The following is a 16,197-nucleotide window of genomic DNA, read 5'->3' as shown; positions in this document are numbered from 1 at the left end:
AAGGTTGATGCCTCCTTCCCCACCTTGCACCTCTGAAACACCCAGTCACTGATAGCCCCGCAGGGCTGTGACCCAGTTGCCTCTAGTGAACAGATACTTCAGGGGCTTGCACCTGCCTGAATCACAAGGAAATCTATTTCTGCTCAGCCAGGCCGCTGCTCTCTGCCTCTGTCCAGCAGGGGGAGGTGAGGCCTGACAACCTCGGGCGCTTGATGGAGGCTGGGGTGTGTTCACTCAGTTCCAGCCCCACCCCTGACTGATGTTACTGACAGAACAGAACAACTTTGCGGGAATTTGTTTCTGTCCCTGCTAAATTTCCATGCAGTAGAGAAGCTGTTTTGCGTTCCCAGAACCTGCACCTCAGGCCATGTCTTTGCTCCTGCAGGTTTGTATTCACAGCCCAGTTAGCTGTCAGTTCTAGCCTCCTGCTTTCCTTTGTCTATAGGCTGACAATCCCCTGAGGGCTGAATGCATCTTAAGCTCAGTAAAGCAGTCCTCTGGGTCGGCCCCACCCTGGGAATTTCCCGGTTCTGTGTTTTCTAGTCCCCGAGCGCCACCCAGGCCAGTACCGCCTCAGGCAAACCCTTTACTTATGGGGCCTGTATGTTAGTCCAGGTTTGTTCCACAGTGGTTGCCATTTGAGAAGATGCCCGGCCTTCTCTGGTTGCCCAGGGAGACAGGGGGTGTGGCTTCAGAATATCCATGGACAAACAAATAAGCAGAGTTCAAAGGTCCTCCCACTACACTCCAGGGGAGAGACCCTCTAAAAACTGGACCTACCTCCCCTACTAGGGTGCCACAGCATTCTCCTGTCAGGCATAAAAACAAAACAAAACTTTTTGTTTGTTGGGCACTCCAAGCCATTCTCATGGGGGACTGGACTCCGGTCCACTTGGTGATGGATTTTGTACTTTTTGTTTGTATCCTTGGGGTCGCAGCTTGCCTCAGCAAGGTTGATGTGCATTCTTCAACCTTCTCCCTTGGTGTAGCTCTAATCTACCAGGTTACTTGCTGAATTTCTGTCCTTTAACTCTCCTTCTGGATGGGAGCCTCTGTGGAAAGCTGGCTTCAGTCAGCCATCTTGTCTCCAGGAAGAACCGAGGATCCTGGTCTTTGAATCTGTCTCTCTTCAGTTTAAAATCCTTGAGTGGTTCCTATAGTTTTCAGAACACATATCCAGTTTAGCATGGTGATCTTACCTCTGCTTTTCTCTTTCCAGTTTTTATAGTTTGTCATCTACCTTGATTGAGCTTTATGTTTCTGTCATAATTAACTATTTGAAGTTTCCAGTTTCTAGATTGCTGTGGTTTCCCAAATCTGGAATTTTGCACATGCTGTTTCTTTTCCATGAGATGCCTATCACTTACCACCAAATCTCTTCTCCTCACATGTGTGCAGTAAGTGCTGTCATTGCTGTCCTAGCACCCAGTATGTGTGTGTTATTAGAGTACACACTGTGCTGTTTTGACAGTTTGTGTCCCCTTCAGAGGCTGAGTTCTTATGGATCAGAATCTGTTCTTTACCTTTCTGGCTCTGGCAGTGAGCCCAATGTCTGGTTCCAAATAGGCAAACACAAAATTAATGCCTGAATGATATAAAACATCTTTAGGTAACTTAGTGGTTGAATTAGGTTATAATAAGTTTGTATTTTTATGGTATTTGACTTGGTTCTATTATAATAGAATGTGTAAAAGAATGTGTCAGGCTGGCAAATTTGCCAGTGGCTAAAATGCCTGAACCATCAGAAACCACTGAGATGCTTGGGACTGTGGGGCTGCTAAGTGATTTGTAACTGTGTCCCACTAGTTCTTGGTTGGGCTAGAAAGCAGAAAGAAAACATGCTGGAACACTATTTTTGTATAGTGTTGAGTTAAATGGACTAGTGCAGGTGCAGTTATAATATCAGCGTCCACTGTGTTCTGTGGAGGTGGGGCGCTGAGGCATTGGCAGGAGGTAATGAGGAAAAAGGACTAAAGGGGGATTAGAGGAAGAAGAAGTTGTAAGGCAATGATCAGAATCCTGACAATAGTGTGTAGTTGTACAGAGCCCTGCTACTACTATTAGCTATGTGACCTTGAGCAAGTTCCCTAATTTCTCTGACCCTTGGGTTTTCATCTGTTGCCTAAAGAGCTCGTTTACCTACTCTGGACTACATTGCTAGTACCCGTTTCATGGGATTATTAAGATGAAATGAAATTGTGATTTGTAATAAGTGCCCCCAAATATTAGATATTACAGTACTGCCTGTTGATAGGTTGTGAAAAGGTCAGATTGTGAGATGGTTTTTGAATTTAGAGACCATACCTACCTTGTTCACTGTTGTGTCTCTAGCATTTGGCACATAAATGGAAGCTGTTTAGCAAATGTTTGTTGCATTTCTAAATGTGGGTGATCAGAGTCTTTAGAGATCTCTGACTATTGTGGGTTTTTTTTCTAGAATATATTTCTCACATGAAGCTGTTTCGTTTCCACTTCATGATGCATAGGCTCTGAATTTTTCAGTATATCTTGTGTTACTTCTTTGGACTATACCAAGGAAAAAATATAAATGACAGTATTAATGGGTCTCCTATTCAAGGAAGTTGCTGGTATGATATCAACTTTTGAATCCCCAAAGACAATGCCAGCGGTATATACAAATAAAAGTTTCTATCTGAACATTTATTTCACATCATAGAAACTGAAGATGGAAAAGACCTGAGGACATCTAGTCCATCCACATGGTTGTACAAGAAAAGTGGCTGGAGCAAAACAGCCTGTTCACTTCATGCTCACAAGACAGCAAGTCCGTTCTTCCTGGAGCGGAGCGATCGCAAACACGTTAAAATGAAGACACAATGCAAATACTCTTCACAAACCTTAAGAAAATACTTATAAGTACATTATTTTCATAAAATGATTAGTAACTAAACTTAAAAAAATGAGCGAGGGAATCCTAGATTCGAAGAACGGATTAGGTGGGTAAAGAAAGGAATAACTAAAAGTGCAGATAGATGGTGAAATGATATTAATGACTAGAAAGCAATTTCTGAAGACTGATTGGATTTTCTGGTTTGCCTATCAAAAATATGAGTTGGGAGGAAAAGAGGCTCTAAAGTTGTTTCTTTCCCCCGTCTTCTCCATCTACCCCAAGGAAGTGCTTCCTTTGCTCCAAGGCTCTAATAGACTCAGCACCCACACGGACAGGTCTGTCCCTCGGATGACACAGTCTGTTCCGCTTGCCACTTGTTCCATTACCACTTCCCTGTCTGGAAGAGAAGCAGTGGCTCCTGTATGGGGTTTGTGCAATAGCAAGATTCATGAATAATGGAGAGTTATCTCCAGGCACATTAAAGACCTCAGCTGCTTGTGTTTCTGTGACTGCCTCACTTTGTTGTCCTGGTCATTCTTTCAACTTGTTTTCAATTGTTGGGGGAATCCTTTTTCTCCCTTACCTTGAGGCATATACATGCTAGGGCTCTAACTTATTATTATTTACATGAACCAAGTAGCTATAACTGTTCCAGCTCACCCTATGCTTTACTGTGTGCTGTTTGTGCCAGGAATTACCCATTGGAAAACGGGGTTAGGGTTTTGTGACACAGTTTGTCTTATTCCGAGTTTCCCAGCACCAGAGCTTGGATGAGAATGGGGTCCTTCTGATCTCATGAAATGAAAGCCCAGGAGAGGAGGTAAGGTAGCATCCCTTATCGCTTTCCTTTACTAAGATACCACCTTCCACCTGAAGGCTTCTGATCTTTGTTTTCTTTCTTTTTTTTTTTTGAGCCTGAGGGGAGTTGAAAGAACAGAAAGGAGGTTTTCAAGGACCCACCATTTCATGACGTCTTTTTACAAAACACAACACACTGTCTCACAAATTGCAAAACACTGTTCAGTTATTACCAATAAAAGTAACCATTGCTACTTAACATGAAGATTGCTTCATTTACCACAAGCAAGTATGGTTTTTCTTTACTCAGAACGTGGAGGCATTTCGAGCAATGTTGATAGCAGTCAGCCTGCCTTCAGCCTCTGCTTTGCTTGCTGCATCCTGCCATCATTTTGGCCAGGTCGAGCCTCAGGAGATACTTGAGGGCATGCACTGGTCATCTAGTTTGTGGATGGGCAGCGCGGTCTGGCATGTGATCACCACGGCTCAGAATGCCTCAGTAGAGAAGCTTAAGGTAAACCCGATATACAAAAACCCAAACTTACAAAACAGATATATTAAGGGATAATTAATTGCATTACAAAAGGGTTCTTTACTTTACAAAAGAATTTACCTCTGGGTTCCCTTAAATAGCCAGCTTCTCAAATACAGTCAAATATGAGTTGAATTATAAAAATGTCCATGTACAACATTAAGAGCATGGCTGTAATGTGAATTGAGGTACACCTGTACATCAGACTTCTGGGATGCGCAGAGGTTCAGGGGTCCGCAGACTACCATGGTAGAATCTACAGCATCTTTGTTGCAGGTGGGTGGGGAGGGCTAAGGGGTGTAATCTTCCAAAGGCAGCTGCAAACCTACTTATGGGACTGGTTGAGGATGTAGGGGTATAGGGCATTTCAAGGCAGAATTGTCCTATTCTGTTTTCAGAGCTCACCTGTTCTCTCACTGTTGAACTGTTTCATCTGTGAGGTTGTTGAAGTCTAACCTGAGAGCCCTCCCACACGTCCTTTATTAGTGTATCTGAGCCTACCTCCACCCCAGAGTTTTATCAGCCAATTATGGTTTTATCTAATTACAACTTAAGGTGTTATCTTTCCTTGGGAGACTGGGTAGTTCTTGGTAGAAATGCAGACATTCTACCCAAAAGTAGGGGGAGAAATTTTCTGATTGAGACACTTTTCCTATGATCTGCAGCTGTTAAAGGGCACAGTGCTTGGCACTGGGAGTGGACTCGCTGAAGGTACTGAAATTGATTCAGTCCGTGGTAGTTAAGTAGACAGAGCAAGTAGTAGATAGATAAATCTTATCCTCAACGGTACCCATGGTGGTGGGAGTGGGCATGTGGAAGGAGAATCAGATTTGTGCTGAAGTTAAAAAAAAAAGTCTCAAAATGTCTCCCTCTTCATGATCTTCCCCATCTCCCCATACCTAGGGGCAGCTAAACTTCCAGAACAGTGTCTCTGCAAGGGCAATGTTGGATCACCTGGGATGTTGGTGAGCAATCAGTTTCTGAGCCCACCTCCAGGTCCCCACCCCTGTATTCTCTGGGGAAGGGTTCTGGCCATTGGCATTCTGATGAGTTTCCTAGATGCTTCTTATCTACACTAATATTTGGGAACTGAAGTTCTAGAATTCTCACATTTCTTTCCTTCTCTCCATGCCTAAGCAGTCTTATGCTGGGAAAAGGATGCCTAGGCAGAGAGTGGGCCGGGTCACACATATCAGTCTTTGGGGGGCATTAGATGGGGCCTGCTGGATAAGGAGAAGGGCTGAAACCTGTTCATAGCTCCCCAGAGGCCAGCAGGTGAAGATGGGATATTGACTTGGTGGTATCTATACAGATATTCAGAGCGTGGGGCAGATTCCTGGAGGTTGAAGTTTGCGATGTTCACAGCTTGGAAGTTCACTTTTGGGATTCCTGTGCCAAGAGATAGGTGACTGCTGATCTGAAAATGGCCTGGTATGTGGTGTGCAGAACATTTCACTGAACCCGCAGTTCCAGCCCACGTATTCTGTTACAGGAATAAGCAGGCGTATTCCAGGTCCCTCTTAAGGCCACACCTTCTTTGCTTTTCTTTTCCTTTATAAAAGGCACACATTACAGTGGGGATGCTTAATTAGATTAGAAATATAGTCTTCTTCATTCTTTAGCCAAATTGTCCTTTTGGCACAGGGTTTTTGTTCTAAAAGCTTCGTGTGCATTTTTAATCCCTCTTTGACTTGTCTTTGGTCCCCACTCACCATATTCCTGTCCCCTTTCCTAATGCCATGCAAGCATGTTCCTACTAAATGTTAAAATGGAGTCAGAGAGCCAGATCCTTCTCTTACCTGATCCAATCACTCCTTGGCCTGCTGTGATACTAATAAGTGCTGTACTGCTCCCAAGTAGGAAGTACCCTGCTTTTACCCCGCTCCCCATTCAGAATGTAGTAGGAACAAATCTAGATCAGAGAGTTGTATCAAAACCTACACCCTGGAAAATCCTTTTCTATATTAAGATCAAAACCAACAAACCATTAAGACATAGGTATGTGAGTAACAATTTTATCTCTTGTTCATAGTGCAGCGAAAGGGCTAAAAACCAGAAATGTTACTGTGGCACCTTGTGAAAAGGTTGACAGGAGCTGGGGCTGTCTGGTTATGCACAGATCCCTTATGTGGTGCTTGCTCCTGATTAATTTAAGATTCTTGCCATGAGAAAGACTTCTATCCTGGAAACACAGGGGGTGAGCTTGGGAGAGCTGCTGCTGCATTTTAAGCTGGGGAGAGCAGACCTGATCTCTAAGAAGACCTAGCCCTCGGCCTCCCCACACCTACATCAGTAGTTACAAAAGAGCATTACAAAGGTCTTCAGGGCTCAGAGGAACGCCAGGAACTGAGAGAAGGGAGCCGTGTGGTTACCTAGGACTCACACGTTCGATTTGTCCTTTGATACTCTTCCAACTCTGTTTTCCTGCTCACAGCCAGCTGCAGCTCCTGCCGGATCACCTGAATCTGCTTCTCGAGCTCTGAGAGCTCCTGCATCACTGAGTTCCGAGATACGTTCAGAGAGTCTGCTTTCCCATTGGTGGTCAGCAAGGCCGGGAGCTCTCTTCTTCTTGGTGGGAGAGGGATGTCCTGGTGGGTTTGGATGCCCAGCTGGTTTTGTCCTTCCTCATCACTGAAGATGTATTTTCGCCGGTCGTCATGACTCAGATTGGAAGTGTTCCACACGGTGAGCTGACGGGGGCCCACATCGGATCTAGGAAATAGACATTTTAGATTTACTTTCCATTCTGCAACTCTCAGTGCTGTTCTCCATCTGTTAGCCATTTCCTATGTGAGTAATATGCATTTAAGGATGAAATAACAACCCAAGGACAGACTGCTAGAGTGTCCTGGGGACAACAAGAGCCACGAACTTCCAACGAAAGCTCAAGGTCCTATTAAGTCTTATACTGCTCTGAAACAGGGATGGGACATCATCTGGGAGGCTGATAGCACAGATGTGGCATGCTCTTCTGTGAAGAATCTTAGGTGGATTTTTTCCACCTTCTTGTGGGTGAAGCTCAGACCAGCACTGCCTTGAAACTGTGGCTATAAAGATGGTGCCTTAGTTAAAGTGAAAATCTGTTTATTCAGATGTTGGACTCTAAGCATCAGCCTATTGATAGCTATAATAGGACCCATCCTTAAATCCACAGGACCACTTCAATGTTTACTACTTGATTTCAGGGAGAATAAAAGCTTATAAGCCCCAAGTTTCTGCAAAGTGTTTCTCCCTATAGGAATGACTTTGTGTGGATTGAGAATGACAGGTTAGGTCTGATGCTTAAAAAATAAAAGAAGCCCTCAGTTTCCTGCTGGGGTGATGAAAACCACATAGAAACTGATTGGCAATCCTGCTTTAGCCTTGCATTGTACCACCTACCACCCTTGTGGAGAGATGGCACTAGACAGCAGGAGAGCTGCTGACAGTTACAGGAGGCGGGTGGACCATTTCTGAAATGCACTTCGACACGTAAGTACAATGAGGAGTTCCTCCCTACAAGCACAGCTTAAGACCCCGAGCAGCACAACTTCTAATTCCTTCTACCCTTAGGAAGGAAAGGAGGAAGAGGATTATGACCATTTTTGCAATCTCCATAGGACAACATGAAGTGGAAACACACTATTAATTCCTTGTGTTTTTGTTGCCTTGTATGTAACTAAATCGACTTTATTCCTGGACTCTTATTTGTCAGGAGGAGAAGGAGAGGAAGTGGATGGCAAACGGGAAAGAGAGGGACAAGGAAAAGTGGTCATAAACCTTCATTCCTCTTTTTATACATGCCCCTCTGTAACATGACTTTGCAGCTCATCCCCACGGGATTCCTTTTACCCTTAAATTGAGGCTGGTCTCATAACTTGTTTGGGGAGCTAGAAAGTGGCAGCAGTAGCAGGCAGGCATTTCCGAGCCTAAGCTTTTATGGAGCTTGCACACTTCCGCTATCTATCAGGACCCTGCTGTGCAATGTGCATGAGTCCGGACTGGCCTGCTGGATGATGAAAGACCATGTGGACAGAGTCCCCAGACTTCCCACTTGACCCAGCTGAGGCCATCACAGACCAGATGGCCCATAGCTGCTTTCCTCCTTCCCGCCAGGCTGGCTGTGGACATATGAGGAAACCCAGCCCAAATCAGCCAAGTCTGGCTCAGATTAGCAGACTGCTGACTAAAGCATAGATTAGCAAGCACCCTGCTATTGTTTAAAACATCAAGTATTGGGATGATTTCTCTCAAAGACCAACTGATACATAGCCCACTAAAACATACGAACATACTCCAAGTCACCCTATAGTTCTTTAACCATTCTCACATAAATGAGCAGAGGGCACCAGAGCACAGTTTTAGGTATGTCCTGAGCTGGGTAAAATTCCATAAGGAACCCACTTCTAGCTCTGCTGGCTTTACGCCTGAATAAAAGAGAAGATAGTGTTATAATTTTCCTTCCAGATTTCCCATTCCCTTTAACTTTCCCTTCAAATATTTTCTTACTAAGTTTGAATAATTTCATAACAATCTTGTTTACGGTGTTTTTTAGCATGGTTTGCAATTTTTGTGTGTCTTGGAGTGAGAGGAAAGGGAAAAAGGGGTGGTATTGGGAACCCTTGGGTAAAGGGTAGACAAAATGTCCATGAAATCACATATTGAATAAACCAAGCACTATATATAAATAGTCTCTTGCAATAGAATGTCTGTGAAATCATATGTTGAATAAACTATTATAGTCTCTTGCAGTAGGTGCTTTTTCTCTGCATTAAAGAAGAAGCAACAGGGCGGCATCTGTGGCTCAAGGAGTAGGGCACCGCCCCATATATTGGAGGTGGCAGGTTCAAACCTGGCCCTGGCCAAAAACTGCAACAACAACAAAAAAAAAAAAAAAAAAAAAAAAGAAAGAAAGAAAAGAAGAAGAAGCAACATCTGCTTTTTTCAAACATTTCCTTGAATTCAAACGTTAGCAATTCATTCATCTGTTTTATTCAATAAATATGGAGCATAGGGGAGAGACGTCAAATAGGGCATTTGCATAGATATTCTTCCAAGGAGAGAGGGAGATGTCAGGCCAGCAGCCCTAACTCTCTAGTATCACAGAGTGGCTCATGGCAGGGGATTCCTGGGAAGGGAGCATCTGCATGTTTCCTTGGACTATTCAGGCAGCCAAGAGATCAGGTCAGTGATCTGGTTATCTCCAGGGCTTTCCATGTCTATCTGATGTTATAGAATAAACAGAAGCTGGACTCTGAGGCAGACTCCAAGCTGCTTGCACCACCACTGCTCTGCTAGTTGACGTGTGGCTCTGGGCTACCTATGAATGCCAGGTGACAGATGCTGAATGTAAGACTTAGCATATAATTGGAAACAATGCGGGGTTATACTCTCAGCCTCGTGATATTTAGGCTGAGTTTTATATTAAGCCTGGAGAGTTACGTGACCAGTGAGTGAACTGCTTTACAAATGAGAAAAACAGGCTTCCCTGGAGCAATTGTATAACAATGAATTTCAATGCTCTACTGGATCATTCAAAAGAGACACGGCTATGGGACCCCAAACACTTATTGTGTTTTTTTATGTTTACTTGGATGAAGTTGGAACACATTCTTCTTAGTAAAGTATCTCAAGAATGGGGGGGAAAGTATCCAGTGTACTCTATACTATTATGAAACCAATATGACCACACTAATATGAATGATAAAACACAAATATAGTCTAGCAAGTGGGGGCTGTGAGGAGGGAGGGGAAGGGGAAAGGGAAAGGAGGAAGGTGATTGGTGGCCGGAGGGAGGGCATGTGGTGGGATCTTGCCTAATGTGCACAGTGCAAGAGTATACTTCAAAATAACTAAGGGTACATAAGTGAGGTGATGGGTATGTTAATCAGTTTGATTTAAACATTCCACATTGTGTATCAGATCATCGCATTGTACTCCATAATTGTATACAGTTAAGATTTTAATTAAAAATTAAATTAAAAAATAAATGTTGTAAATGTTGGGCTGTAGAGAGATGGGAGCAGGAAGTGTGGGCCCAAGAGAATGGATTCTGCCTTAGTTCCTGTCAAAACAGGAGGTTCAGGAAGGGAATCTGTCAAAAAAAAAAAAAAAGTGGGCAAGTGGAGTGAGTGAAAAGGCACATTTGGTTCTTGATTTCAAGTGAGAAAGATGTGAGCATGAATCACATCACAGTGCTTCTTGTTTCTGCAGTTGGAAAACAAATGTTTTTGTCATTGTAAGACAACATCTTTGCTGCTATGTCTCCTTGTGTTCTTCTGGTTAGAAATTTATGTTAGAAATAATCATAGAAAAAATATATGTGACATGACTTGGAGCAGCCGTGACCTGATTAGTCCACAGCTTGTCACTAGCAGACATGCAATGTGATACAGGGAAACCACAGACAGGGGCCAGGTGGGTTGGGGGCAGTGCTCATTGACTGGAAAGAGAGGTTGCAAGAAATAACAGAATTGATTCTGACAGGCTAGATGCAGAAGCTGGAGAAAAGAGGACTGGCTGCAGGGGTCCCAGAGGAGATGCAAATAAGGAGAAAAACATCATGTTTTCCATCCCTTTTTCTTCTGTTGTGATGAGAGGTGTGAGTGTCAGATTTCAAAACTCCCCACAAAGCCAGGCTTTGACATACGCCATATATGACAGGAGTTGCTTGGAGCTGATGCCCTTGTCTGAGGTTTCTGGGCCTGTGAAAGGAGGAGGGCTGCCTGAGGCAGCTGGACACGGGGCCAGCAGGAGACAGACCCAAAGCCTCTGATGCCTTAGTCACCACAAATCAGGCACCAGTCATCCAGAGGCTGGCTATAGTGAAGGTTGTGGGGTTTCAATGTTCAAATGTCATTAGTGCATTTAATGCCTGTTAATTCCTATTAATGACATGCTCTTTCCCAGGGGGTTTGTATTAGAGTGCCAGGAAATAGATTAGGCAGGACAAGTCTGTTGCATATTTCAAATACTGTGTTCCTAAGAGTGCTGGAAAGGACTAGGGATTGAAAACATGCCAAAAAGATATCACATGAAATTAGTTGCTTGTACTACTTGTGAGTTAAGTCTTATATGCATTTTGTATGTAATAATGGCTAATGTTTATTAGGCATGTGATTTTTTTTTCAGGGCTTTATGTGTTGTAACTGTTCTAGGAAGTAGGTACTGTGTTTATCTCAGTTTCACAACTGTGGCACCTGAGACACAGATAACAAACAAGCTGCCAAGGTAACATATATCGGAAGGATGGATTTGGATGCAGATGGTGGGCTCTAGAGCCCTTGTCTACAGTCTTTTTTTTTTTGAGACACAGTCTCACCATGTCACCCTGGTAGAGTGCTGTGGCATCACCACTCACAGCGACCTCAAACTCTGGGGCTCAAGCGATCCTCTTGCCTCAGCCTCCCAAGTAGCTGGGACTACAGGCACCCACCACAAAGCCCAGCTATTTTCTTTTGTTGTTGTTGTTGTTGTTGTCATTGTTGGTTAGCTGGCCTGGGCCAGGTTCAAACCTGCCAGCCCCTGTGTATGTGGCCGGCGCCCTAACCACTTAGCTATGGGCGCCAAGCTCTCGCCTCCACTCTTACCCGTGACAGTCATTATTGCCTGTGTTGGGTCGCAGTGTCCATAAACTGTATATCGTCTACTTCATCTCTTTTATTTTTCTGAAACCACATGCTGTTACACTGGTTTTTGTTTATCAATAATTTTTCCTGATTTGATCTGAATAATTATACAGTTATATCTAAACTTTTACTTCAGTGACTATAAAAACAGCTGGTCCTGGCCTCTTCTTACCTCTTTTCCAAACGTTTGGTCTTGAAACGCTGCTGATTTTCCTCTACAAATGATGTGTTTAGTGCTCTATGTATTCTCTGATGGAGAGAACAGATACATGGGTAGAGATGATTAGAAACACATCGGTCAGGGGCCCAAGCACTACTTGAGATTTAACGATATAGAATTTAACGATCATAAACCTTGGCCTCTTTAAATGAATTTTCAGAAATGCCCCCCAAACAGAGCAACATTCAGCCCGAAATCTCAAGAGCACAAGAATTCTAGTTAGAGGTTATTATTCTTGCTGGAGAAAAAAAGGGATCTGATATAAAGCTGAGAAATGCCCTCTGTTGTGACACACATATGAAGTGGCACAATCATAACTAATGTTTAGCAAAAAGCTTTATACAATTGCTAAAGATAAATCAAAAACTTTAGCCTGAACTTCTAGACAACCAAAAGGGGAAAGGGTAGAAGGACATGTGAATGAAACTAATCCTATCAGCATACAGTAGAGAAGACATATCTGGGAAAAAGTGTTGTGTTGACGAAGTGAGGAGGTCAGCATGCGAACACACAGCTGGGTGGGACTGGCAGCCTCCCTGCTGGGAAGTGAGCCATTGGTGCACTGGGAGGTGGGGGAAGACGGGGGGCCCAGCAGTGGGGAGGCCTGGGTGGCTCACTGGCTGCGGGTCAGGTGAAAGAACTCTTTGTTAGAGTTCGTTGTCATTAAGAAGCCTTCGTATTATATTTTGCCTGTCCATGCCAATTTCCTTCAAGGAGAGATGTGCAAACAAGTGTGCTCGAATGGTCAGTCCACTCAACGGTGTCAGTTCTCCCGGTAAATCAGTGTGTTGGTGTCTGGATTTCATGAAAGAATTGAGGCCCTGTGAGGTTTGACCTGGGTACCAGTGGGCCTTAAACCTCAGACCAGGAAAAGAACAGAGATAACAGAAGCAAGTGAGGTCGCTTAAAAGGGTATGGGGACTTGAAACCCATTTAGTGGCTTTCAATGTTGGCAAGAAAATTATACAGGAAACAAAATGTTCATACTATGGTTCTCAGATGGTCACTGTTAAGTGAAGCCTGGTTAAAAACAGTTCTATTGCTTCTATCATGAGCAGCAGTGGAGGTTATAAGAAAGGAGGGGGCATTGTGGATAGCTTAATTTAAGGGAACTCCATCTTTTACATGCAGATTAGAAGTACATTGACCACCCTCGTGATCCTGGTAACTTACCATTTGTCAGTCTGACACAGGGCCCTGGATCCTCCCATCCCTGGGAATTCTGCAGCTTTAGGATGTTGGAGAAAGATGCCTGCGCCACTCACCTGACTGGTGTGCAGCCAGTACTGCAGCTTGGACTTGTTTTTGATCCGTGGTAGTAGAAGCCTGTACACGATGTGCTCCCCGATGGTTGTTAGGATGGAGAGACCAAATCCAATGCACAGAAGCACGAAGAGTCCCGAGAAGTGTTTGATGCCCATCTGCAAAGTCTGTGACGGAACAGGAGAGAAAATGCCACGAGCGTGATGATTCACCTGGCTCAGTGTTGAGTGCACTTTTTTTCTTTCTTGACTTAGATTCCTTTTTTTTGGACCTAAGGAAAGCAGGAGCCCAGTCCTTCCTGTGTGTTCTGTGAACTTCACAATAGTGTGTTGTGAAAGGAATTCCGTCAGTCTGGGACTTAGGGCTGCTGAGGGGCAGGATCCCAGAGTGCTGATCCCCTGGTGGGAGCAGTCACTGGAGTTGTGCAGGGGTCCTGGGTCTGGACCACCCTCTGGTCTTTCAGAGAGAGATAGAGACAGGGAACTGAAATAATTTAATACAGTAAAACATTCTATCAAGGAAAGAACCTTCTTCTAGGACAGAGGAGTAGATTAAAGGGGAAAAGATGATGAGTTCAGTATTTATGGAATTTGAATCCAGCAGGGAACCTGGAGCTCATCTAGTTCAATGTTCTCATTTTACAGATGAGAAAACTGAGACAAGAGGGGTGTAGTAAAGTGAGCCTGGTCACAAAATCAGGCAGCCATCGAGGAGAAAGAGAAGGAACCTAATATTCACTGCTTGCTTACTTTTTGCCAGATGTTTTGCATTGAGATAGATATAATAATCCCCCCGTTTTATTTCTGCGTGACAGAGATGGTCTACAAATCCATCTCTGTTCGGCTTCAAGGGCTGGGCTCTCTCTGTTCTACAACAAAACAGCAGCAGTTCCAGCAACACCAACAGTTACAGTATGTGGCTGGCACTTTGCTAAGTGATTCACACATTGTTAAAAGTTAATTACACAAAGTGGGTCCTTCTTATCATACCCAGCCAAATCAGAGTCCAGGTGCCAGAGGACAAAAGCGCACTGGGCACACAGAATCTGCTCCAAGAGGTAAATTTTCCAGAAGCCCAGCTGCTTGCACTGCCTTTTATAACCTGAAACAAGTTTTATCTAATGGGTACTGAACAATCTGCTGGGACTGTAAGAGGAGTTGTCCCTACTGCCATCACTTGCCCATCAGGGCTTGCCAGCTCCCTAGAATTTTACCAATGCCAATGAACTTGCTTTCAAAAACAATATGTAGCCTTTCTTCTTTTCATAAAACCACTTCCTTTTCTTTATACTTCAGACATACCAAAGAACACCCAGTCTGTATGTGTGCCCTCAATTGAAATTCTTGCTTCCCAAAGTGTTTTAGATTTAGAGATTCATCTCTGTATCTTATTTGGCTTCAACAACGTGCTATCTAAGACCAGAAAAGCTCACATGTACTCTGAAGTAGGTATTATTCAGCCACTGATGTCAATAGCAAGAGTCAAAACTGCCGGAGGAAAGAACGTCGTACTGGGCGTCTGCCGTGTACCGGCGTGTGCATCTCTTCTGCATACATGGGATGGAGGTAGAAGGAAGTTCTGTTTCCCCGTAAGCAGCTTCAGTCTTGAGAGAAAGCAAATATGTGTGTTACCTGTGTGGATACACTTGATCCATGCTTCCTGGGTTTTGTGGAGAAGCTAGCTCATGTGATAATATGAATGAGGGAGGCTGAATGGGGAGGGGAGGTGGAGACCTAAGCTGAGGTTAGCATGAGCAATGGAGGAAAGGCACAAGTTGCCCAGACCGTGGTATGGCGGCTTGTGAAATAGACTGCTGTAGTTTAGGGAGGGTACGTGAGGCATGGGCAGTGCTATGGCTCGAGGGCATGTGTTTTTCCAAAGTTGATATGGGACCTAACCCCCAGGATGGTGTGATTAGGAGGTTGGGCCCTCATCCTCGGGAAGGGCTCTAGGAAGCAGCTAGTTCTTCTGTTTCCCTTTTAGCTTTCTACCACGTGAGGTTACAGCAACATGGAGCCAACTTGGAAGCAGCAAATGGGTTCGCAGTAAGACATCAAACCTGCTCTCACTTTGATCTTGAACTTTGAGCCTCCAGAACTGAGAAAGAAATTTCTGCTCTTTACAGATTACCCAGGCTCAGGTACTTTGTTATAGCAGCACGAGTGAACTGAAATGTGTAGTAGGAGAAACAGGGTGGCATAAGGCAAGTCCTTTGATGCGACTCCAAGGAGTGCAGGTGTTGTCCCTGTGCTGGAGGCTTTTGTTCTTCATTATTGTTGATAATTGTTACCACTTAATACATGTAAGGCACAGGTTGGAGCACTTTATCAATGTAGCAGCTTGTATAATCTTCACAACGACTTCTGTTGTAAATACTGTTAATGATCTCCATTATAGGGGTGAAGAAACTTAGCAACAAAGAAGTTCAGTAACTTGGTCACATAGATAGTGAGGGTTGGAGCTCAGATGCAAACTCATGCAGTCTGTGTGCAGAGTCACACTCTTCACTGCTTCATTTGTCCAACATGAGTGGATCCTCCCATCCTGTTTCAGGGGTTTTCCTTCTTTCATTCTCCCCACCTCTCCCCATCCAAATCCTGGAGAAAGGTTCAGGCACAGAGTACACAGGGAGTCCTCTCAGGACTCAGAGGCAAAGCTCAGAGATTTTAGGATTTGATGGAGCCTGGGTGATGGAATCTCTTTTCCTCCATGATAGTACTCAGGCACTGGCTACGGGTCACAACCAGTGTTCGGATCTCTGGGGAGGAAAGACTAGATCTCAGGGCGTGCACTGGTGAAGGAGACGGAGCACCATGCTTATAGGAGTCGTCACTGGTTCTTGAGCAAGGCACTGGGAGTGGGACAATCTCCGGGATGGTGTGGAGATGTTTTGTAGCCTAGAGACAAGCCCCCAAGCAACTGCAAT

At 44.3% G+C, this 16,197-nt stretch overlaps 1 protein-coding gene across 1 annotated transcript in view; it reads right to left on the bottom strand.

Moving 5' to 3' along the window:
* Nucleotides 1–2,643: 2,643 nt before the first annotated feature.
* Nucleotides 2,644–16,197, bottom strand: part of GRIN3A (glutamate ionotropic receptor NMDA type subunit 3A) — a 196,118-nt gene continuing 182,564 nt past the window's right edge. The window contains exons 7-9 of the mRNA XM_053577442.1: nt 13,274–13,438; nt 11,961–12,037; nt 2,644–6,893 (exon numbers count right to left, since the gene is read on the bottom strand). Coding sequence (XP_053433417.1) covers nt 6,554–6,893; nt 11,961–12,037; nt 13,274–13,438 — 582 coding nt within the window. The 3' untranslated portion in view covers nt 2,644–6,553. The remainder of the gene's footprint in view (nt 6,894–11,960; nt 12,038–13,273; nt 13,439–16,197) is intronic.

This window comes from Nycticebus coucang, chromosome 2 (assembly GCF_027406575.1).
Source record: "Nycticebus coucang isolate mNycCou1 chromosome 2, mNycCou1.pri, whole genome shotgun sequence".
NCBI classification, from domain to species: domain Eukaryota; kingdom Metazoa; phylum Chordata; class Mammalia; order Primates; family Lorisidae; genus Nycticebus; species Nycticebus coucang.
This window is presented reverse-complemented; position numbering and strand designations above follow the sequence as displayed.